The 24,477-nt window shown below is 44.0% G+C and overlaps 1 protein-coding gene across 7 annotated transcripts in view; it reads right to left on the bottom strand.

Annotated features, from left to right (window-relative positions):
• The window catches only part of LOC144260827 (nuclear GTPase SLIP-GC-like), a 105,541-nt gene that overhangs the window by 33,743 nt on the left and 47,321 nt on the right, over positions 1-24,477 (bottom strand). For 6 of the 7 annotated variants that reach the window (XM_077809625.1, XM_077809621.1, XM_077809623.1 and 3 more), the window contains 11 exons: positions 24,194-24,400; positions 22,673-22,854; positions 19,862-19,979; positions 18,744-18,833; positions 11,472-11,591; positions 10,725-10,941; positions 10,184-10,317; positions 7,666-7,866; positions 3,168-3,316; positions 1,859-2,018; positions 1,503-1,611 (listed from right to left, as the gene is read on the bottom strand). In XM_077809625.1, coding sequence (XP_077665751.1) covers positions 1,503-1,611; positions 1,859-2,018; positions 3,168-3,316; positions 7,666-7,866; positions 10,184-10,317; positions 10,725-10,941; positions 11,472-11,591; positions 18,744-18,833; positions 19,862-19,979; positions 22,673-22,854; positions 24,194-24,400 — 1,687 coding nt within the window. The remainder of the gene's footprint in view (positions 1-1,502; positions 1,612-1,858; positions 2,019-3,167; positions 3,317-7,665; positions 7,867-10,183; positions 10,318-10,724; positions 10,942-11,471; positions 11,592-18,743; positions 18,834-19,861; positions 19,980-22,672; positions 22,855-24,193; positions 24,401-24,477) is intronic. The other variant, XM_077809622.1, reaches the window with a different exon arrangement.

Raw genomic sequence — 24,477 nt, 5'->3', positions numbered from 1 at the left:
GTTCTTTGGTGAGACTGCCATTTCATAAAAACGTAAGAATGACTATATTGGGTCACACCAAAGGTTCATTTAGCCTAGTATCCTGTCTTCCGATGGTGGCCAATGGCAGGTGCTTCAGACGGAATGAACAGAACAGGTAATCATCAAGTGATCCATCCCCTGTTGCCCATTCCCAGCTTCTGGCAAACAAAGGCAAGGGACACCATCCCTGTCCCATCTGGCTAATAGCCATTGATGAACCTATCCTCCATGAATTTATCTAGTCCTTTTTTGAACCCTGTTATAGTCTTGGCCTTCACAACATCCTCTGGCAAGGAGTTCCACAGGTTGACCATGTGTTGTACAAAGAAATATTTCCTTTTGTTTGTTTTAAACCTGCTGCCTATTAATTTCATTTGTTGACCCCTAGTTCTTCTGTAATGAGAAGGAGTAAATAACACTTCCTTATTTACTTTCTCCACACCAGTCATGATTTTAAAGACCTCTATCTTATCTGCCCTTAGCTGTCTCTTTTCCATGCTGAAAAGTCCCAGTCTTATTAATCTCTCCTCAGATGGAAGCTGCTCCATACCCCTAATCATTTTTGTTGCCCTTTCTGAACCTTTTCCAATTCCAATATATCTTTTCTGAGATGAAGTGAGCACATCTGCACGTAGTATTCAAGATGTGGGCTTACCATAGATTTATATAGAGGCAATAAGATATTTTCTGTCTTATTATCTATCCCCTTCTTAAGGATTCCCAACATTGTTTGCTTTTTTGACTGCCGCTGCACACTGAGTGGGTGTTTTCAGTGTCAGATTTCACTGTCAGATGGAGGCACGCACCACACCTGGGTGCTACTCCATTGCTGTGACAGACTCCAGCTCTAGCTCTGTGCAATTCCACAGCACTGCTGTGGAATTTCATTCTCTGCTCCTTCTCTCCCTTTTGAAGATGCTAAGTGATCTACAAATATACAACATTATTACTCGGCTGCTCAAGAATAAGAATGTAAAGTGATCCCTTTGAGCTAGGCCTTTGAAATGTAAGAAATAAAAGTGGGAAAAGCAGACTCAACAGGCGGAGTCATGTAGTAACTCTACACCATACAGATTTCAGAGTAGCAGCCGTGTTAGTCTGTATTCGCAAAAAGAAAAGGAGTACTTGTGGCAGCTTAGAGACTAACCAATTTATCTGAGCATAAGCTTTCGTGAGCTACAGCTCACTTCATCGGATGCATACTGTGGATCTCCACAGTATGCATCCGATGAAGTGAGCTGTAGCTCACGAAAGCTTATGCTCAGATAAATTGGTTAGTCTCTAAGGTGCCACAAGTACTCCTTTTCTTTTTACCACCATACAGATTTCCATATTACCAGCTTGGGAACCATTCCGTCCAGTACTAACTGGCAGAATTCACCACTGCACAGATGTTTAGCGTCACTGCTACAATTTGGTTCCCAGGTCAGGAACTCAATGCACAGGAAGCCAGACTTAGCCCAGCTATAGGATTTTCCTACCTGCATATATTGATTTCATGCTAGCCTGTATTTCTGGCGTCAGGACACGGGATATACCACGCTGCCTTTTATTGATGTACTCTGTCTGATCCAGGAGAAAGTTACACATCTGAGAAGCGAAGGAAGGAAAAATCAGTATGGATTGTTACAAAAAGTTCTCTCATTTCAAATGAAGTGGCGACTTACCAAACGTTGCCCATTACCCACGACAGTTATATTACTTGAGCATTTGCAGATTCCCTATAGTAAGCACAGGGCAAACTGCAAACAGCGAGGCATCCTCACCATATTTACCCAACGCAAAACAGACAAGTTTTGAAGGGCATCCACTGCATGGACCCCCTTGCCAATCTTACCAAAGCCTGGACAGCTTCCATTTGATGCCTCTGAATGACGCTTACTGGCTCTGTGTTTCTGCCTTTTTCCTGGAGCTTGTTCTTGAGATCTCTGAAGAAGTATTTCAATTTATCTAAGATGGCTTTGCTGAACTGTTTGATGGACTCCCCCAATCTACAACTGGAAGGGGGAAAATACATTCAAGGATTAATCCAGGCACCTAAGGGCATGAGTAACAAGCTGCAATGCCAAAAGGGGCATGATCACCATGCACTTAACTGCTCTTGGAGGAGATAAAATGGTGGGGTCATACTGATGACCAAATGATGAAGTTATGTCCAGAGAAATGAGTTCTATGAAACATCTGCATTTTTTTTCCACAGGGTCTAAAGTCCCACTACAAATGCTAGGTGCCCTTTCAGGGAACCCTTGCTGCATCAGATCTGTGTTTCTGTCCTGGGCTTTCCTACTTCTATAACAGCTTCCATCAGAGGATCTCAAAGCACTTTATACCTTTTAATGAAGCGGTGTATTAGTACCTATAAAAGACAGACCACTATCCAGTATGGCAATTTATATTATGGATCTACTGTTCCAAAGTTTGGATCACATAGGCTACAAGTGATTGATTTCTTAATTCAGAAGAGGATATTTTAAATAAGTACTGTTACTCCATGATATAAATAATATTCTCCAAAGGATTAGTAAATTTTACGTTCACTTAAGAGTTTCAGAATTTAACACCTTCATCCTTGTTAAGACTTGCATTACAATACAAGTTATAACTACTACATAGATACAGTGTATAAAGACTGTATTTTTAAAATAGTAATTGAATACATTTCTGCAAGAAGCGACTAGAGAATATGGCCCCCATTCTGCAACTGCACTTAAGAAAACTGGGCTCTGCACCAGCACTCTGGCATTTGGTTACAAGACTAGGGACTGTATGATATAATTTAATACAAAAATACAAACGAGTACATAACTAATCCTTTCCCATTTAGGAAGCAATGCAAATTAGACACTAAATCAGCCATGAGGTGATCTCCACCTTTTGGGAGACAGGAAGTGAATTGGAAGGCTCAGCCCCTCAGGGGAAGAAATCATGAAGTTTTGCCATTCCCTGTATCAAACGCTGGAATATCATTTCACCTACAGCATAAAGTGGCCTGAGGACATTAGAGAACAGAGGCCATGCATTTTGTACCAGCTCATCTCACTGTTTTTGGCAGACAGCACAAAATTGTGTTTGTTTTTATACCAGAGAGGTTTGCAAGCGTCTTGTGTTAGTCAGAATGACCTAGTGTGCAGTGAAAAGGAGGGTACCTGAAGACGTCATTCCATGTCATGGAGATTGCACTGGATATTGGCTCTGTGAGTTGCTCATTGAAATCAACAAACCCACATGCTCCAGAGCTGTAGACACCTTGACGAGCGCACACAGCTCGATACGTAGCATAGGGGTATCCAATAACCTGTGAAATAGAAAGCAAGGAGAGAGAGGGTCTCTCACAGTATTTCAATGTCCACAGGAGACAGCGGTTCAACTCTAAGACACGAATATGCTCTTTGGTTGCTCACAGGTGAGAAATGTACCTTTGGGATAATCATATCATATCTGTGCAAGGCATTGACAGGGTATGATTTAGCTTCTGAGTGCTGTAAAATAATACAAATAAAAAGAGCAGCTCAAAAGGGATAGTCAACTTACTATGACAATTCCTTGCCCACTTATGGACTACTAAGGTGCTGTTCCCCTACAGAAATAAGACAACTACATGCCAATGCAGAATAGTTTGCAGGGAGGTGGCGTGAGATACACTAGAACAGCGAGCAGACTAAGAGGCAGGAGTGCAGCACCCATACAATGTTCTATTATTTGTATTCAGGTAGTGGTTAACGGCTCCAATCACAGCTCCATTGTAGTGGGCACTGTACAAACACACTTAATACAAAACTCAGAAGTCTAGATTACAAGTGAAACTAGCAGATGTATGAAACTCACAAATGGCTGTGTAGATTTACTAGTGGTTGTGCAGCATTTTTAAAATGCACGATGCTGTTTAACTGGGAGAGGTGAAACAAACAGTGACAGTAAATGAAACACATCTTAGCACAATTAGTCATTAACTGAGCTACAGCAGCCAACATCATCTCTATTACCCACAAAACCCTTACATGACTAAAGTCTACACCATCTACCTAGAGCAATACACATTTTTGCTAACAACCCTTGGAATTTTCTTCATTTCAATGGAATGGGCGTGCCAGCACTGCCCTTTCCTTCCATAAGGTATTTACTAAGAACATAAAAATGGCCAGACTGGGTCAGAACAAAGGTCCATCTAGCCCAGTATCCTGCCTTCGAACAGTGACCAATACTAGGTGCCTCAGAGGGAATGAACACAGCAGGTAATCATCAAGTGATCCATCCCGTCACCAATTCCCAGCTTCTGGCAAATGTAGACTAGGGACACCATCCCTGCCCATCCTGGCTAAAGTCAACGATGAACCTATCCTCCATGAATTTATCTAGTCCTTTTTTGAACCCTGTTATAGTCTTAGCCTTCACAACATCCTCTGGCAAGGAGTTCCACAGGTTGACTGTGTTGTGTGAAGAAATACTTCCTTTTGTTTTAAACCTGCTGCCTATTAATTTCACTGGATGACCCTTAGTTCTTATGTTATGAAAAGTAAACAACACTTCCTTATTTATTTTCTCCACACGAGTCATGATTTTATAGACCTCTATCATATCCCCCCTCAGTCGTCTTCTTTCCATGCTGAAAAGTCCCAGTCTTATTAATCTCTCCTCATATGGAAGCTGTTCCATACCCCTCATCATTTTTGTTGCCCTTTTCTGAACCTTTTTTCAATTCCAATATATCTTTTTTAAGATGGGGCGACCCCATCTGCATGCAGTATTCAAGATGTGGGAGTACCATGGGTTTACATAAAGGCAATAGGATATTTTCTGTCTTATTATCTATCCCTTTCTTGATGATTCCCGACATTCTGTTCGTTTTTTGACTGCCGCTGCACACTGAGTGGATGTTTTCAGAGAACTATCCACAATGACTCTGAGATCTCTTTCTTGAGTGGTAACAGCTAATTTAGACCCCATCATTTTATATGCATAGTTGGGATTATGTTTTCCAATGTGCATTACTTTGCATTTATCAACACTGAATTTCATCTGCCCTTTTTTTGCCCAGTCACCCAGTTTTTCACTGTTTGCTTTGGACTTAACTATCTTGAGTAGTTTTGTATCATCTGCAAATTTTGCCACCTCACTGTTTACCCTTTTCCAGATCATTTATGAATATGCAGAACAGCACTGGCCCCAGTATAGACCCTTGGGGGACACCACTATTTACCTCTCTCCATTCTGAAAACTGACCATTTATTCCTACTCTATGTTTCCTGTCTTTTAACCAGTTACCAATCCACGAGAGGACCTTCCCTCTTATTCCATGACTGCTTACTTTGCTTATGAGCTTTTGGTGAGAGACCTTGTCAAAGGCTTTCTGAAAATCTAAGTACATTATATCCACTGGATCCCCCTTGTCCACATGCTTGTTGACCCCATCAAATAATTCTAGTAGATTGGGGAGGCATGATTTCCCTTTACAAAAATCATGCAGACTTTTCCCCAACAAATCACGTTCATCTATGCGTCTGATAATTCTGTTCTTTAGTATAGTTTCAACCAGTTTGCCTGGTACTGAAGTTAGGCTTACCGGCCTGTAATTGCTGGGATCACCTCTGGAGCCTTTTTAAAAAATTGACATCACATTAGCTACCCTCCAGTCATCTGGTACAGAAGCGGATTAAAATGATAGGTTACATACCACAGTTAGTAGTTCTGCAATTTCACATTTGAGTTCCTTCAGAACTCTTGGGTGAATACCTGGTGACTTATTACTGTTTAGTTTATCAATTTATTCCAAAACCTCCCCTATGACACCTCAATCTGGGACAGTTCCTCAGATTTGTTACCTAAAAAGAATGGCTCAGGTTTGGGAATCTCCCCCACATCCTCAGCTGCAAAGACTGATGCACAGAATTCATTTAATTTTTCCGCAATGGCTTTATCAGCCTTGAGTTCCCCTTTAGCATCTCAATCATCCAATGGCCCCACTGGTTGTTAGCAGGCTTCCTGCTTCTGATGTAGTTAAAAAAATTTTTTGCTATTACTTTTTGAGTCTTTGGCTAGCTATATTTCAAATTCTTTTTTGGCTTTCCTAATTCTATTTTTACACTTCAGTTTATGCTCCTTTCTATTTTCCTCAATAGGACTTAGCTTACATGTTTTAAAGGATGCCTTTTTGCCACTTACTGCTTCTTTTACTTTGTGGTTTAGCTGCAGTTGCGCTTTTTTGGTTCTCTTACTATGTTTTTTAATTTAGGGTATACATTTAAGTTGAGCCTCTATTATGGTGTCTTTAAAAAGTTTCCATGCAGCTTGCAAGGATTTCATTTTTTGCGCTGCACCTTTTAATTTCTGTTTAATTACCTTCCTCATTTTTGTATAACTCCCCTTTCTGAAATTAAATGCTACAGTGTTGGGCTGATGCGGTGTTTCCCCCACCACAGGGATGTTAATTACATTATGGTCACTATTACCAAGTGGTTCAGCTATAATCACCTCTTGGACTTGATCCTGTGCTCCACTGAGGACTAAATCAAGAATGGCCTCTTCTCTTGTGGGTTCTAGGACTAGCTGCTCCAAGGAGCAGTCATTTAAAGTGTCAAGAGATGACATGTATCCAGTCAATATGTGAATAGTTGAAATCCCCCATTATTATTATGGAGTTTTTTATTTTTATAGCACCTCTAATCTCCCTGAGCATTTCATAGTCACTATCACCATCCCGGTCAGGTGGTCGATAATATATCCCTACTGTTATGTTCTTATTATTCAAGCATGGAATTACTATCCAAAGAGATTCTATGGTACAGTTTGGTTCATTTAAGATTTTTTTCTTCATTTGATTGTACGCTTTCTTTCACATATAGTGCCACTCCCCCACCTGCACGAACCTATTCTGTCCTTCTGATATATTTTGTACCCTGGTATTACTGTGTCCCATTGATTATCCTCGTTCCACCAAGTCATGCCTATTATATCAATACCCTCATTTAATACAAGGCACTCTAGTTCACCCATCTTATTATTTATAGACTTCTACCATTTGTATACAAGCACTTAAAAACTGTCACTGTTTAGCTCTCTGCCATTACATGATGTAATTGAATGGGACTCTTTCATTTGACTGTTTCTCATCAGATCCTACTCATATTTTATCTTCCATCCTCTCCTCTTTACAAGGATATAGAGAATACCCATTAATAGATCCTCCCCTAAGGGATGTCTCTGTCTGAACCACATGCTCCTCCGCACCTGTCGGTTTCCCCCCCAGCTCTTAGTTTGAAAACTGCTCTACAACCTTTTTAATTTTAAGTGCCAGCAATCTGGTTCCATTTTGGTTTAGGTGGAGCTCATCCATTCCAATGTATAGATTCTTTCCTTAAAACTACCACCACTAATACCCCACCCCAGTTACATAGCATTTTTAGAGTGATGCAAAAACACACTAGATTGTCCTCATCACACCGCTCCAACATAGATCAGCATTAGCATCATTTTATATTTGGCTTTGTACAGAACACAGTACATGGAGAGCAGAGGGGTACAATAATGTAAGTGCAGAAGGAAAGAGCAGTGAAAGGCAGCACTAAGCTTGAGAGGCAGGCAGGATGGCAAGGGTGTTGACAGTGACAGCATAGGAGAGGGTTTGGCAAACAGAAGCACGTATCTTACAGGTAAACCCCAACTTCTGACTTTGTCTTCACACAGCTCCTCTGCCCTTCTGGCTCCTTTCTTTAGGCTGGCGAGAATGAGGACAGAAAAATAGTACTTGATGTCATGGAGGCTGTCTTCCACGGCCTCCTGAAAGATCGTGGGTAGTCTCGACAGGCACTCCTGCACGATTTCTTGAACCTGGGCCCGGTGAGAATTGTCCTGAAAGGCAAACAGAGAAGATCCTAACAGGGCAATGTAAAAAGCTCTCAGTGCAACAGGCACATGAGGCCATCTACATCCCTGCTGAGCTCTGCCAGTTGCTTCAGAAACATCCAGAGGCCTGCACACAATGCAAGCAATCAACGTGGGCCGCCTGCTACATTGCTTCAGGTCACTGGATTTTGGCTAAACAGCACCTAGAAGAATTAAAGAACACAACTGAGAGCTAACTTCGTACAGAACCCACAGCTCTGCTGGTCTACTAGATCCACATCCAGAGACAAGTTGGATGCTGTAAAATCTTTTACTGGACCAACTTTTCTCAGTGAGTGAGACAAGCTTCTTAGCTATGCAGAGCTCTTCTTCAGGTATCTGTGTAAGCTCAAAAGCTGGTCTCTCTCACTAACAGAAGCTGGTCCAACAAAAGATATTACCGCACCCACCTTGTCTCAAATATCCTGGGACCGACGCAGCAACAACACTGCATACAGACCTATATCCAATAAGTCTACACATCTCTCCAGTGGAAGATCCTATGACCATCAAAGCATGCACACACCACAGATATGTGGGCACCCTGCATTACATTCAAAGGCAGCATAACACAGGGCAGCAGCAGCAGCAAGATGCCATGAGCCAAAGAGCTACAGCTACTTAGCCACCCACATCTTTAACAAAGAGGTACAGCCTACAGAAACTACAGGTCCCATCCGGAACCCTAACCCTAACCCAAGCATTCAGGCCACACCTCATATGCTAGGAACTGGAGTCTTCTGGCCACAACTCCATATGAAAAACAAAGTGGGCACAGGCTGCACTTCAGAATGTTTGGAGCTGGATATGATGCAGAGAATGCCATTTGGCATCCCTTGGTTTAGTGACATGATTAAATACCTTTGCCTTTCTCACTCTGCTACAAAGTGAACCTATGGGACCCATCCAACAAGTATGCTTCACAGGCCAGTACTGGACCAAGAACAATGGCATACAGTAGTACCTCAGAGTTATGAACACCAGAGTTACAAACTGACCAGTCAACACCTCATTTGGAATTGGAAGTACACAACCAGGCGGCAGCAGCAGAGACCCCACCCCGCAAAAAGCAAGTACAGTACTGTGTTAAATTACTAAAAAAAAAAAAATAAAAGAAAACAGCATTTTTCTTCTGCATAGTCAAGTTTCAAAGCTGTGTTAAGTCAATGTTCAGTTGTAAACTGTTGAAAGAACCATAACATTTTGTTCAAAGTTACAAACAACCTCCATTTCCGAAGTGTTCATAATTCTGAGGTTCTATTGTAGTTACAATTTTCTCTCATGTATGAGTTTGTCTTTGGTTCAAACTAATGACTGCCCATTGTCTGCCATCATTGCTGTCACAGAGGAGTTCCATTTGGGTTATGTACTAGAAGTCAGTCAACGTGAAATGCATTAAACAAGTAAAATACAAAGATTAATTTTAAAAGAGAGAAATTCAGGGCTTGTGCTGCAAACAGAGAGAAGGAGAAGTGAGAAGACAGTCTCTTCGGTTCCCTAAATATGTATATTAAGCAGGAGTCTACTAGGCCATACTGTTCATTTTGCTGGCTGCCATTCCAGCATTTCTTCTTCATCTTGAGTAGGACCCAGGACAATAGCACTAACAGCCAGCAACATGTATCATGCAATAAACCTAGAGTCCATGCAAGTCACTGCAATATGTCTATTCCAGCGGTTCTCAAACTGTGGGTCAGGACACCAAACTGGATCACGACCCCATTTTAATGGAGTTACCTGGGATGGTGTTAGACTCGCTGGGGCCCAGGGCTGAAGCTGGAGCTGAAGCCCTACCACCCGGGGCTGAAGTCAGAGCCCCAGGGCTTCAGCCCTGCATGGCAAGGCTCAGGTTACAGGCCCCCTGCCTGAGGCTGAAGCCCTTAGGTTTCGGCTTTGGTCCCCCCCACCCCAGGGCGATGGGGCTCGGGCTTTGGTTTTGGCCCCGGACAGTGAGGTTCGGGCTCCAGCTAGTCTAACCCATCCCTGGCGACTCCATTAAAACTGGGTACTGACCCAGTTTGGGGTCCCGATCCACAGTTTGAGAACCACTGGAATAGACATATTGTCTGGGATTGTGAAACTCAGGCAGGCTCAGGCTTCGGTCTCCACTCCTGGGGTTGTGTAGTAATTTTTGTTGTCAGAAGGGGGTTGCGGTGCAATGACGTTTGAGAACCACTGGTCTATTCCGTATTATGCATTTGCAAATACTTATCATTTTTGAGGGAACTTTTAATAGTTGCTCAACCCAAATAAAAGTAAGTTAAAAACATTAGTGTATGCTTACCTCTGCTCTCTGATTGGTCAGATAATTGACCACTTGACTTATGACACGAGCCACATTTCTGATCACCTTCTCTGTTGCCACCATGCTATGCTGCAAGGCAGTTTGAATGGCAAACTTCTTCAGAGCCGGTATTTCTGAACAAAGAGACAAGAGAACATGACCATTCCCCTGCATGGACCCTCTTCCTCAGAAATTATTTAGCACTCAGAAGCCTTAGTCATAATCAGGACCCCATTGTGCCAGGCTCTGTACAAACACCTAGTAAACAGACAAAATATGAAAAGGAAGACTCGGGGAAGAGGACTAGGAAAACATGATCGGGAAACATTTTGTTGCAAGAACTGGACGTAGAGATATTTTTAAAGAAGAAGATATAAAACAAAAGTGATATCTGTAATGCCCATTGACCATGTACCTGGGAGAACACTCAAACTGACCTCAAAGTTACAGGAAGCAGATCATTGTATTAGTGAGCAATCAAGACAACAGATCACTAACTCAGCAGCATGATACTTGAGCTCAAGTTAGCAGGTGTTAATACCTGTATCCTCCTCATTGTGGAAGACTTGCGGCTGCCCATCTCGGAGAAGTTTTCCATGCAATTTTAGATATTCTGTAGAGCTGACTGTGAAAACCAGAAGTTTCCCATGCTGGGATTCAACTTCACCAGGGTCACTTGTGTCTGAAGTAGTTAACTCTTCATCCTCAGTCTCCTCTTCTTCCTCATCTTCATCATATGCTGCTTTCCTTCTCATTTCCTGCAACAAAGAACAGCCTCCATTTCACCTCTACTCAAAGCAGACTCGTTGATCAGCTGCAGAGGCTTTAGCTAAAATCTAGTTTAGACACTAGAATGAGTATTTCTTGTCTTTATAAGAGATATGTGCTAGTTCTACCACAAGCTGCATTTGGTCCGGTTCTCTGGCCTGTGTTATTCAGAAAGTCATAATGGCAATCTATGGATGAACATACAACTCGTCTCCCGAAATTAGCCAAACAAGAACACAGAGGTGCCCTCTGCTAGATAATGTGCTTCTCATTAAAAAGGTGCCCTAACCATTCATTAGTAGTACACATAGAAACATCAGTGATTCAGATAAAAGGAGTGGTAGCACCAAAAACATATGGATTCCCTTTAACTTTTCTGTGAAAGTTGACGACATTTCAGATTTCAGTTATGGTTCACTGCATCCACTCACTACTTTAGAGCAGCGAAATCCAGATGGTGGCCCGGAAGAGCTGTCTCCCCTTCTGCAGAGATAGAGGTGGTGTTCCCATGGATTCCTACCTGAAGGCCGTTGTTGAAATCCACCCAAATCCGCTGTTTGGAAAATCTGTTTCGGGACTGAACGCAGATCAGACTAATGTCACGAAGCTTCATATCTTTCTCTCTCTGCAATTTACTAATCTAAGTAAAGAAGAAAGGGGAGAAATGAGGTTATATCCAGAACAGGTGACATTTAAAAAAAAAAAAAAAAAAAAATTCCAACTGCAACCAAAAGCTGAAGCTGCATGTGACCTGCACAGAGAGATTGTTGTTTTATTGGGGTGTCACTGCTGTTCAGGGTGAGGAATGACAAGGTTGCCCAAGGAAGTAACTTAAAGGAACAGGAAGGTACGTTACTTGCTGGTAACTGGAGGTTCTTCAAGATGTGTGGTCCCTATCTGTATTCTACTGTGGATTACGCATGTGCACCATGCGCCTGGAACTGGAGAATTTGAAAGTAGTGTCCACTGATCCATGCATGCCCCCTGGATCACCTTGTCTCTCCAACCAAGGGGATAAAGGACAATGTGGACCGACTGCCTCTCCAGTTCCTTCTCCATCATGAATCGGAGGAGATCCAAAGGAGAGCAGACAGTTGAATAGGGACCACACATCTCAAAGAACCTCCAGTTACAGGTAAGTAAACTCCTGTTCTTAGAGCGATGGTCCCTATTGTATTCCAGTGTGGGTTATTAACAAGCAGTACTTAAGTAGGAGGAGAGTGTGAGGATGTTGATGGTAGGGCTGAGCAAAGGACTGCTGTCCCAAAGGAGGCATCAGCAGAGGAGTCCTGGACTAGGACAGTGTGTCTCATAAAGGTGTGAACAGAGTCCCACATGGCTGGATTACAGATATCAAGGAAGAGTACATCCTGAAGAGATGCCATACTCGCAGCTTGTGCTCTCGTGGAACGAGCTCTTCCCCCATGTGGGAGAGAGGCTCGATATTTGGTAACAGTAGAAAGCAGCCAGAGATCCATTTGGAGATCCTCTGAGTCAAGATCGCTTGTCCCATTAGTCTTTCTGTTAGAGCGATGAATAGTCTTGGGGACTTCCTGATTGGTCGTGTTCTGTGTAGAACAAAGGCTAAGGCCTGCCAGACATCTGTCCCTCTGAGGAAGTGTGCGGTTTAGGGAAGAGCACAGGTAAGTGGATTGAATGGTCCAAGTGAAATTCCAAGACAACCTTGGGAGTGAATTTGGGGTGTAAACGTAACAAAACCTTATCTTCATGGAATGCAATGTAAGGAGGATCTGCCATCATCACTCCAAGTTCGCCAACCTTTCTGGCTAAGGTGATATGGTCTCAAGTTGCAGTGGGGGAGGTCTAGGTTGGATATTAGGAAAAACTATTTCACTAGGAGGGTGGTGAAGCACTGGAATGGGTTACCTTGGGAGGTGGTGGAATCTTCATCCTTAGAGGTTTTTAAGGCCTGGCTTGACAGCCCTGGCTGGGATGATTTAGTTGGGGCTGGTCCTGCTTTGAGCAGGGGGTTGGACTAGATGACCTCCTGAGGTCCCTTCCAACCCTAATCTTCTATGATTCTATGATAGCTACAAGGAATGCGACTTTCATGGAGAGAAGAGACATGGAGCAGGAAGCTAGAGGTTCAAAGCATGATCGTGTAAGTGCTGAGAGAACAAGGTTCAAGTTCCACTCAAGGGTAGGCTTGTGAATAGTCAGAAAGGTTCCAAGTAGGCCTTTCCAAAATCTGGTGATCAATGGATGAGCAAAGACCAAGTAACCCTGAGAAGGAGGACAGAATGCACTAATCACTGCCAGGTTGGCTCTCAAGGAGCTGATGGATAGGCCTGATGTCTTCAGAGAAAAGGTATCGTCTAAAATGAGAGAGATATCTGATGTGCCCAAGAAGAAAAATATCTCCACTTAGCCAGGATGAATCATCCAGTGGAATCCTCCCTACCATTAGAAAGTACGTCTCATATGGCTGCAGAACATGCATGTTTCAAGAACAACGTCCATCCAAAAATCAAGCCTTGAGATGAAGAAAATGCAGATTGGTGTGCTTGGTCTTGCCATTCTGCTAAGTCAGGAGTCTGGGGAACGTTGGGAGGATGATTGGTATTCAGAATGACATGTGCAGAAGATTCGGAAACCAAAACTGTCTAGACCAGTAGGGAGTGATCAGGATAACCTGTGCCCTGTCCTGCCGAATTTTGGAGGGTGAGAACGGTTTTTTGGGATTTACACCCAGGGAAGACTCATAGAATCACAGGATTGAAAGGGACCTCGAAAGGTCATCTAGTCCAGTCCCCTGCACTCATGGCAGGACTAAGTATTATCTAGACCTCGCTGATAGGGGTTTGTCTAACCTGCGCTTAAAAATCCCCAATGATGGAGATTCCACAATCTCCCTGGGCAATTTATTCCAGGGCTTAACCACCCTGACAGTTAGGAAGTTTTCCTAATGTCCAACCTAACCCCCCCTTGCTGCAATTTAAGCCCATTGCTTCTTGTCCTAGCCTCACAGGTTAAGGAAAACAATTTTTCTCCCTCCCCATTGTAACAGCCTTTTATGTACTTGAAAACTATGTCATGTCCCCCTCAGTCTCTCTTCTCCAGCCTAAAGAATCCCCATTTTTTCAATCTTTCCTCATAGGTCATGTTTTCTAGACCTTTCATCATTTTTGTTGCTCTTCTCTGGACTTTCTCCAGTTTGTCCACATCTTTCCTGATCTATGGCGCCCAGAACTGGACACAATACTCTAAGTTGAGGCCTAATTAGCACAGAGTAGAGTGGAAGAATTACTTCTCATGTCTTGCTTACAACACTCCTGCTAATACATCCCAGGACGATGATTGTTTTTTTTGCTATTGTGTTAAACTGACTCATATTTAGCTTGTGATCCACTATGACCCCGAGATCCCTTTCTGCGGTACTCCTTCCTAGGCAGTCATTGCCCATTTTGTATGCATGCTACTGATAGTTCCTTCCTAATTGGAGTACTTTGCATTTGTCCTTATTGAATTTCATCCTATTTACTTCAGACCATTTCTCCAGTTTGTTCAGATTGTTTTGAATTTTAATCCTATCTTCCAAAGCACTTGCAACCCCTCCTAGCTTGGTAACGTCCGCAAACTTTATAAGTGCCATTATCTAAATCATCAATGAAAAATTTTGAATAGAACTGGACCCAGAACTCATCCCTATGGGACCCTACTTGATATGCCCTTCCAGCTTGACTGTGAACCACTGATAACTACTCTCTGGGGACAGTTTTCCAACCAGTTATGCACTCACCTTATAGTAGCTTCATCTACATTGTATTTCCCTAGTTTGTTTATGAGAAGGTCATACAAGACAGTATCAAAAGCCTCACTAAAGTCAAGATACACTACATCTACCACTTTCCCCCTATCCACAAGGCTTTTTACCCGTGTCAAAGAGAGCTATTAGGTTGAAGAGGAAGTGTAGAATCATTAGAGTTGATGCATGGGCCTTCTGGCATGACTTATGAACAAGGAGCCAGTTGTCGAGGTAGGGAAAGACAAGGAGACCAAGGAGTCTGGCGTGAGCTCTCACTACCGTGAAGACTATGCTAAAAAGGAGCACTCTGTAATGAAAATGGCCAGGGCCCATCATGAATGTGAGGATGATCTGTGAACAAGATGAATATCTACATGAAAGTAGATGTCCTTCATATCAAGAGCTGTAAACCACGTGTCCTTTTTTGGGGATGGTATTACAGAGGCCAGTGAGACCATACAAAACTTGAGTTCACGGACAAAGTGGTTGAGGTGGTGGAGGTTGAGAACTGGTCTCCATATGCCCTTCTTTTGGGATATAAAAAAATAAGTCAAGTAAAAGCCGTTTCTTTGGTATCTATGGGGGACATGTTCTATCACTCCTCGCTCTAATAGGTAGCCCACCTCTTGCTTGAGAATAGTCTTGGGAGAGTAGTCCCTAAAGGAGGTAGGAGAAGGGCGTTGTGGAGGAGGTAGGAAAGCAGACTCAATCACAGAGCCAGCGCGGATGACATTCAGCACCCACTGGTCTGGTACTACATTCTAAGGGTTGAGAGCGCGCCAGACAATCTACAAAAGGCATGTGAAGGTCGGACAATGTTTGGCCTAGTGGTTCACAGCTCTCAAGGTCCCTTCAAAAATTGTGCCTCGCTGCCGGTTGAGATTGGAAGGCCAACCCTGTTGCAGAAGGTGCAGGAAAGTGAGTTCTTTGAACATTCCGCCTTTTGCATGGTGCTCCATAGGGCATCTGATGGGGAAAACCTGTTGACCCACATAGAATCACAGAATATCAGGGTTGGAAGGGACCTCAGGAGGTCATCTAGTCCAACCCCCTGCTCAAAGCAGGACCAATCCCTAATTTTTGCCCCAGATCCCTAAATGGCCCCCTCAAGGATTGAACTCACAACCTTTGGGTTTAGCAGGCCAATGCTCAAACCACTGAACTATCCCTCCCCGCACGTCTAGGTCTAGATGATTATTGATGGAGCTTTCTCTTGGAAGGTGTATATGTCCCCAGAGAGTGGAGGATAGCCCTAGAGTCCTTCAAACTACGGAGGAATTCATCCATCTTCTGACTGAGTAATTGTGGTTCATCGAAGGGGATTTCCTCCACAGTATTCTGGACCTCTCAAGGGAACTTTGACACATGGAGCCATGATTCTCTGCACATGACAATGGTAGTAGCCATGGCTCTAGAGGATATGTCAGTGGCATCGACTCTGTACTGGAGGGCAGCCTTGACTATTAGTTTGACTTCGTCTATCGATGCCTGGAAACAAACACTGTCCTGTTGTGGAAGACTGTCGGTGAACTCCGTAAACTTAGAGTAGTTCAAGAAGTCGCACTCGATCATTATTGCCTGATAGTTGGCTATCCTGCACTGGAGATCAGATAACAGGAAGACCTTTCTCCCCAGTAAGTCTGGGCACTTACGCTCTTTGTCTGCAGGAGGAGACCATGGGTGTGGCCGTAGAGCCCTGTCAGAAGTGGCTTATGCCAAGGACTTGGGAGGAGGGCGAGAAAACAAAATTTCAGCCCCTTTGGCCAGTGCACAACATTTCCCCACCCTGTTGGGGATGGAAGCACAGGCGGCGGGAGTGAACCAAACAGCCTTAATGGGCTCCATTATAGCTTCGTTTACGTGGAGCACTATTTTGCTGGAGACAGATGGGTGGAGGATGTCAAGGAGTTTGTACTGGGATTCCTGAAAAACCCTTCAAGAGGAATCGTAGTTACCCAGCAACTCTACAACAAAGACCCTGGAACTGCTTGAATTCACTGGGGGGCGGAAGGGAGGGAGATGTGGGGGTTACCACGTCGTCCAGAGACGAAGATAGCAGTCTTGCTGGTTCCGGCAGAACTGTTGGGTCCAGTGCATATTGCTCTTCCTCCTCTAAAGGATCGGGGGGGATCAGAGTGTCTCAAATCAAGAGGAGGCAAGGAGTGACTCCCGAGCAGACCTGAGAGACACTGAAGAGCGGTACTGGTCCCAGGGCCCTCAATATGGCCAGTAAGCAGGGTTAAAAGGGGGACATGGAAGCCCCAATGGCATGAAGTGCCAGCGGCTCCAAGCTAAATACAGAGGTTGTTCCCAAGCAGGTGTAAGTCTTTCGGGTGGTGGAAGATATGTAGGGTAAGGAAACGAAGGTTCCTCGGGTGGTTTGGAGTCTCCGGATGAGGAGAAAGCTGATTCCTGTTCCAGAGGTGGTGCCACTGAAGGGAAGCTGCACCTTGAGGAAGGAACAGGCAATAAACTTCTCTGAGCTGTTGATTTCCAGGTGGTGTTATAACATCTCTGGAAAGGAACAGACCCAGTGGAAGGGATGCCAGAACCGGGAATGTGAAGATGTCCTGTGAAGCGGCCTGGGACTCAGTTTTCCCCAGTGTGAGAGTGGCTGTCTTTGTCTGGACCATCAGAGCTGGAGAGGGTGCTGTCGAAGACTGTGCGACAAGTCAGAGGTGAACGGTCATTGTCAGAGCCAACAGATCCTGAGGTCTGGGAGGTGCCGAGAACAATACAGACTAATCGCTTTCCAGTATTTATGGAGCTTGATATTTATGGACTTTCTTGTCAAGCCTCTGGGACTTAGGATGTACTACAGTAGAACCTCAGAGTTACAAACACCAGAGTTACAAACTGACCGGTCAACCACACACCTCATTTGGAACCAGAAGTACACAATCAGGCAGCAGCAGAGACAACAACAAAAAAGAGCAAATACAGTACAGTACTATGTTAAATGTAAACTACCAAAAAATAGATTTGACAAGGTAAGGAATCTCTGTGCTTGTTTCATTTAAATTAAGATGGTTAAAAGTTGGATTTTTCTTCTGCATAGTAAAGTTTCAAAGCTGTATTAAGTCAATGTTCAGTTGCAAACTTTTGAAAGAACCACCCTAACGTTTTGTTCAGAGTTGTGAACAACCCACATTCCCAAGGTGTTCGTAACTCTGAGGTTCTACTGGAAGTCCTCTTCAGCTGAGGAGCTGGGCTTCTTCAGAGCCAAATCCGGTGTTGTTGAAGTCCCAGGCATATGAGAATGCTTCCTGGGTTCCCGAGAATATCCTGCTGGGGGCGTCTATGAGGGTAACATCTCTGGAACCAGTGTCCGTCTTCGCAGCAGGAAGGCCAGGCCTTGCTTCGTCAGGCTGGTGTACAGGGGGAGTTTCCCCCGTCTGGGCTGAATTGAACCCTCTCAGTCTTTTCCACGGAGGTGTTTTCAAAGGTGGAGTTCCTGCCCTTCCCAGGCACAGCTGGGGAATGAGTGGCAGATACTGCACCTCACTGCAACGTGAGCTTCCCAAAGCAATAGTGGTTGTCACTGACAAAGAAGGATTGCAGGCAGGAAACAGAGTTTGAAGCCCTGAGTCTTGGGCTGAGTCCAGTACCCACATGGGGCATTAGGGGGAAGTGAAGTGTTCCCCCAAAGATTAATCTGGCACTAAAAACTATGAAAACACTAACATTATTAACTGTACAAGGCGCTAAAAACTATTTACAAAGCTAAACAGTATCCTAAGGGATGAAGCCAAAGCTACGGACACAGAGAGGTTCCGACCTGGCTCATGCAGCAGTGAGAAGTTGGTCCATTTGCCCCGCCTTTTATCCACTTGGTCAGAAACACGAGCTGAGCCAGGGCACATGTGCAGACTAGCGGACAATACTTTCAAATTCTCCGGCTCCAGGCACATGGTACGCACGCATAACCCACAGTGGAACACGTTAGGGATCATCACTTGAAGAAGAATCCACATTTCCTTGTTTGAACAAAAAGTTGGTCAGATCATGTCTCCCAAGGACACTCACTCTGAATTCCTTCTCTAGGATTTTCTTCCTAAGGTCATTTTCTTTCTGGAATGAGGCTGGATTTTCTGCACCAGGTCCTTGCCGTTGCTGCTATGAAAGAACAGAACACCGGAAGCATTAAAAACATTAGAAATTTAAAGCTCCACACTGCCCCAATCACCAGGCTGTGTCCCATAGGTAATTTAGACCTTAAATGGGTTTTATGCATTTTTTTAAAAGTGATATTTCCTAAGATTCCCCACCCCCCACAGTGTTTAAATCAGAAAAATTCCATGAACTAGAAACATTTGGCTAGACGCAACTGAACACAACAAAGCTTTCAACGGCACAAATCACAGAAGTTCCCAGAAGAGAACCTTGAGGGAGTCCTCAAGACTCATCACACCCAAGCATAGCAGTGACTGGCACTCCACACCAATGTTATAGTGATAAAATTGAGATTAAGTAAAAGACAAGTAACTTCAACTTTATTTTGTGTAAGCCTCACTACCCATCTTGCCTGAGGACATGAAGAGAAGAAGAGAAAGCACGTATCTAAGGTTGGCTCCAAGCTCTTGAGGCAGAGATAGTTTGTTTATTTTCTCTATAAAAGGTCCCTATACAATCGTACTAATGAAGTACAATGCCTAACTTTCATTCATCTTTAGACTATGAAATAGCCTTCCAAGAGACGAGGAAGCTCTATTGCTTAGGCTGTTTCAAACCTACGGGGTAAAACGCTGGAGGAACATTTTGTAGAGTACAGTTCAGCACTGTCTCCCGGATGATGGACTAGATCTAAGAGCATTTTCCTCTCTAATCTGGCAGTCTGAGAGCTGAGGATCCCACTACATCTTCTCTTATTGCACAGCTCCCAAGGCTTGAGTTAGATTTTCTTCATATGCAATTTCTGGATTATCCATCCTCCTCTTCTCCCCACTGGAACAACTAACCATGAAAAGCCTTTCTCCGGGTTTGAAATACAGCCCATCTGAGTGGCAGGGGTGAAGTTAGCTGGAGGAGAATAGCTGTTTTAACCACTAACAAACACGACTTTCTATTGCCTGGAGGCTGTTTCCAGACCCAATTATACCTGCCACCCACTGTCTTGTACTAGAAGGGGGGAAAGAGTTACCAACCTCTTGCTGGAGCTGAGTATAAAGTGTGTCCTTCTCCATTTCCATTTGCACCCGCTGATTTTCCAGCTCTTCCAGTGACTTTTCCATGGGCTGGATTTCATCTCTTAAATCCAGGTCACTGCAAGATCCAGGATACTTAAAAGTTAGGCTATAAACAAAGTGACCCGCTACAAAAAAGACATTGCATGCACTGATATTCTACTTGAATTAAGTGGATATTTTTTCTGTAAAAGAATTACACTGATATTTTGCTTTAATTGCTTGATTACTAACAGCAATTCACTGTGAACAAATCTGACAATCCTGTGCCACTCATTTTGTTTGCAAAGCTTTTCAAAGATGGGTGAGTTCCATGGCTCTTTGGTTTGCACATCACATTATAATCTAGGGCCCTCATACAATAGGGTCTGATCCAGAGCCCACTGAAGTCATGGAGAAGACTCCTCTTAACTTCAATAGCTTTTGGATCAGGTTCACAGCCACCAAAGCTGGGGACATTACATGTAAAAACTTAAGTTTCCTTGCTGGAAATAAATAACCCAAGCAAGTATTTTCCAAGACTACATGTAGCATACCAAAACAAGCCAGTCCCACAGGCAGGAAGGTTAATGACAAGGCAAAAGGACACTATCCATTTTGTGTGTCCATGTGCGGAATGAATTTTGTTGTGTGCACCAATATGGAGGTGATGTGTGACACACTGAGTGCAGGGGACTGGAGTAGATGACCTCTTGAGATCCCTTCCAGTTCCATGATTCTATATTGGTGCACATAACAAAATTCATGTGGGGGGGGGGGGAGCGAGGGGTTCGGAGTGTGGGAGGGGGCTCCAGGTAGGGGGTGAAGGCTCTGGGGTGGAGCCAGGCATGAGGGGTTCTGGGTGTGGGAGGGGCACTTCTCCCCACCACAGCAGATCTGTGCTGGGGAGAGGCATCTCTCCCCGCCGCAGCCCTGAGCCCCTGCGTGGGGCTTAACCGGCAGCGGCGTGGCCGCGCAGCTTAGAGGGAACTTAGTAACACTTATCAATTCTGCTTCCCAGACAGTACCCAAGTGTGTGCTCCCTGAATCCACTCTAGCCTTTTAAAGGTTAGAGTGTGAACAGTAAGACAACAATGATTTACATCAGCCACCATGAATAAAGACAAAAAGACTGCATCTTGGGAGAGGTGGGGGGGTTACAATCCAGATCTCTGACTTGCACTGAAATCAGAGGAAGCTGAGAATGTTAACACCTCACAGAACTAAGCTCTTGAATTTTAAGACAAGAGACAGAGAACCTGTTTGTTATGGGCCTCTAAAATGATCTACGGAAAGCACAAGCCAAGATACTAGAAAGCCCAGCACACAGACACTCTGAGGACAGACAAATATTTCACACTTTTATAGCCATTTATATCTTGAGACCACTGTACTAGTGCAAGCTAAAGGTGGTACAGTCCATTGTAATTCAACTGAAAGGTTAGGGACATATCATCTTTTCCAATAGTGATGAACTTAGTGCACTGCTGTGGCCAGTAATCCATACAGCCAGCCACCAACCTAGCCCCGACCAAACCAGAAAACTTAATTGATCTTTTTTTGAACTCTGCACACTTAAGGGCTGATTTACATGGCAAGCCCTACAAGTTGTAGTATGATTAGGGCCCTACCAAATTCATGGTCCATTTTGGTCAATTTCACAATCATAGGATTTTAAAAATCATAAATTTCATGATTTCAGCTATTTAAATCTGAAATTTTACAGATGATAATTGTTGGGGTCCTGACCCAAAAAGGGGGTGGAGGAAGAGAAATCACAACGTTATTATAGGGGGGCTGCAGTACTGCTACCCTTACTACTGCTCTGCTGCTGGCAGCGGCGGTGCCTTCAGAGCTGGGTAGCCAGAGCTGTGGCTGCTGGCCGGGAGCCCAGCTCTGAAGCACAGAAGTAAGGATGGCACGGTGTGGTGTTGCCAGTCTTATTTCTGCGCTGCTGCGGGCAGAGCTGGGTGCCTGGCCAACAGCTGCCACTCCCCAGCCCTGAAGCCAGTGCAGAATCAAGGGTGGCAATATCACAACCCCCCTAAAATAAACTTGTGACACCCTCCCCCCTGTAACTCCCTTTTGGGTCAAGACCCTCAATTTAAGAAATGCTGGTCTCCCCTGTGAAATCTGTATAGCACAGAGTAAATGTACACACAAGACCAGATTTCACGGTAGGAGACCAGACTTCAAGGTGCATGACTCGTTTTTCATGGCTGTGAATTTGGTAGGGCCCTAAAGGCAGGTCTACACTACCGCTTCCGGTCGATCTAAGCAACACAATTTGAGTTACATTAGTAGCATAACTTAAGTCGATGTAGCTTAGATCTACTTACTGTGGGGTCCACTCTATGCTATGTTGATGGGAGACGCTTTCCTGCCAACATTGCTTCCGCCTCTCATTGAGGTGGAGTACAGAAATGCCACTGCATCGATTGCAGCAGCACTGATTTAGCTCCATAGTGAAGACAAGCCCTAAGGCTGAGGAGCCACACTGACGTTCACTGTACCTAGCACTGTCCACACAGAATGTTAGTGCACAGCAAGCTGGTGAGCTGCAGAGTCAGACTCTGGCTTGCTGCACAGTAACTTGCGAGCCCTTAGTCTCAGTGGGATCACCTCTACGTTCTACCTCTACTTGTAATCTGTCCCATTTTATGAAAGTTAAGAGCATCTCTTGTACCCCTGGCAAGTTGCTGAAGTGGTTCCCAGTTTAACAGAGCTTGAGTGATCAACCACTACCTCATGCAAGACATGCTACTGCAGCAGGCTCGGGAGAGTTGAAGTTACCTCATTATTTCTGTAACGTTAAAGCTATCAGTCTTCGTACAAACAAAAGCTAAACTCCCATATTGGCCATCCATGAGCAGCTGCCTCCGCAGGTTTGCACTCAGCATCTCTTTGGCAGTCTTGTCATCCACAGCTCTGGTGATGTTGGCTACTACCCACACTGCATTGCAGTTCTTTAAATACTAAAGGATGGCAAGAAAAGTCAGTTTACAGGAAAACTGTAGTAATTAGTTCTAAAGCTTGAGAGTTTCAACCAATTCTTACGAAATAATACATTCAGAAGAACTGTCCAAAAAAGTTTGCTTTTTTTAAAGAAACACTGTTCACGGTCTCAGAATCTCCAAACCCGCATGGGTGTCTAAGTCGTAGAGTGACACTTAGGGCAGGTCTACACTACAGGGCTAAGTTGACCTAAGTCACGCAACTCGAGCTACATGAATAACACAGCTGCAGTCGACGTACTTTAGATCAACTTACTGTGGTATCTACACCGCACTGGGTCGACAGGAGAAACTCTCCTGACGACTTACCTTATGCTTCTTGTTCCGGTGGAGTACCGGAGTCGATGGGAGAGTGATCGGCAGTCGATTTACCGGGTCTTTACTAAATCGACCCCCGGTGGATCGATCGCCGAGCATCGATCCCCTGCTAAGTGGAGACAAGCCCTTAGTAATATTAATATTAATATCCAGCTAGATAATGCAAAAGGAAAGAATTCCAAACCTATTTACGAGCCAAGGCTTTCAGAGTTACTATATAACAGTTACATGTGTCTATCAGTGGTTAACCATTTTCCAAATTTAACGTTAATCAGGTTTTTTTGCACTCTGTTATCTACTGAGGCACTATAAGACAGTTGCCCAGATTTTCGCAGAATGCACTAATACAAACACAATTTAGCAGTGTTGCTGATGGAGATGTACAAAAGGGATTGAAATGGCAGAAAAGGTCTGCGAAAACACAAACACAGATGTATTACTTCTGACTGTACTATGATCAGTCCCATCCCTCCCTTAGAAGGATGCATTGCTATTAGGGACTTCATCCTTCTAAGGGAGGGATAAATGTCCTCAAGGCACCTAAGAGTGCAATATGATAGCATCTATGGTGATTACTTACAGACCTCAAATAACAATCAATGTATGCCCTGAAGCACAAGGATGGATAGCACTTGTAATTTTAACCTAATTAGTGCAACTGTGGATGCCACTTATCCATAGAAGCTACTAATCCTAGAGTTTTAGTAATCAGCTTGTCACTATGGTATCATGCAGCAGCAAGTGCCACATGTTAATTACATGGTGTTGCAAATGTTTATGTTTGAAAAACAGAGGAACAGGGAAGAGGTTGCTCATGTGCCCAATGCATATTGAATGACATGATGTGTGCAAAAGCATTATATAGCAGTTAAGGAGGAAGATGCTGCTTCCAATGAAGATCAGGTCTGGGAACCAGAAGGGACATAAGGGTTTAAAAAAACAAAACAAACCACAGACTGAAATTTCAGAGATGCCATTGTACCTCTTTGGCAGCATTATCCCTGGCAGCATTGGAATCTCGTACTCCAGGCAAATCCACCAGCACTGCCCCAGTCTTCAAGACATTAGCACCGGGAACACGGATTTTGACACATTTAACAATGGGCCAAAATTCTCCACCTTTCATGTCGCGTAAGTTATCAGTCCGAGAGTCAATGAATTTCTCTATTTTTGTGCGAAAATCTGCTGCCTAAGCAATGGAGAGAAAACAAGAGTAAGGTTCACTACAGGCAATAGGCTGAGCTACTCCATTTATTCTCTATATCA

Source organism: Eretmochelys imbricata, chromosome 2 (genome assembly GCF_965152235.1).
Source record: "Eretmochelys imbricata isolate rEreImb1 chromosome 2, rEreImb1.hap1, whole genome shotgun sequence".
Taxonomy (NCBI): Eukaryota; Metazoa; Chordata; order Testudines; family Cheloniidae; genus Eretmochelys; species Eretmochelys imbricata.
The sequence above is the reverse complement of the archived record's forward strand: the minus strand, read 5'-3'. Positions and strand labels throughout refer to the sequence as shown.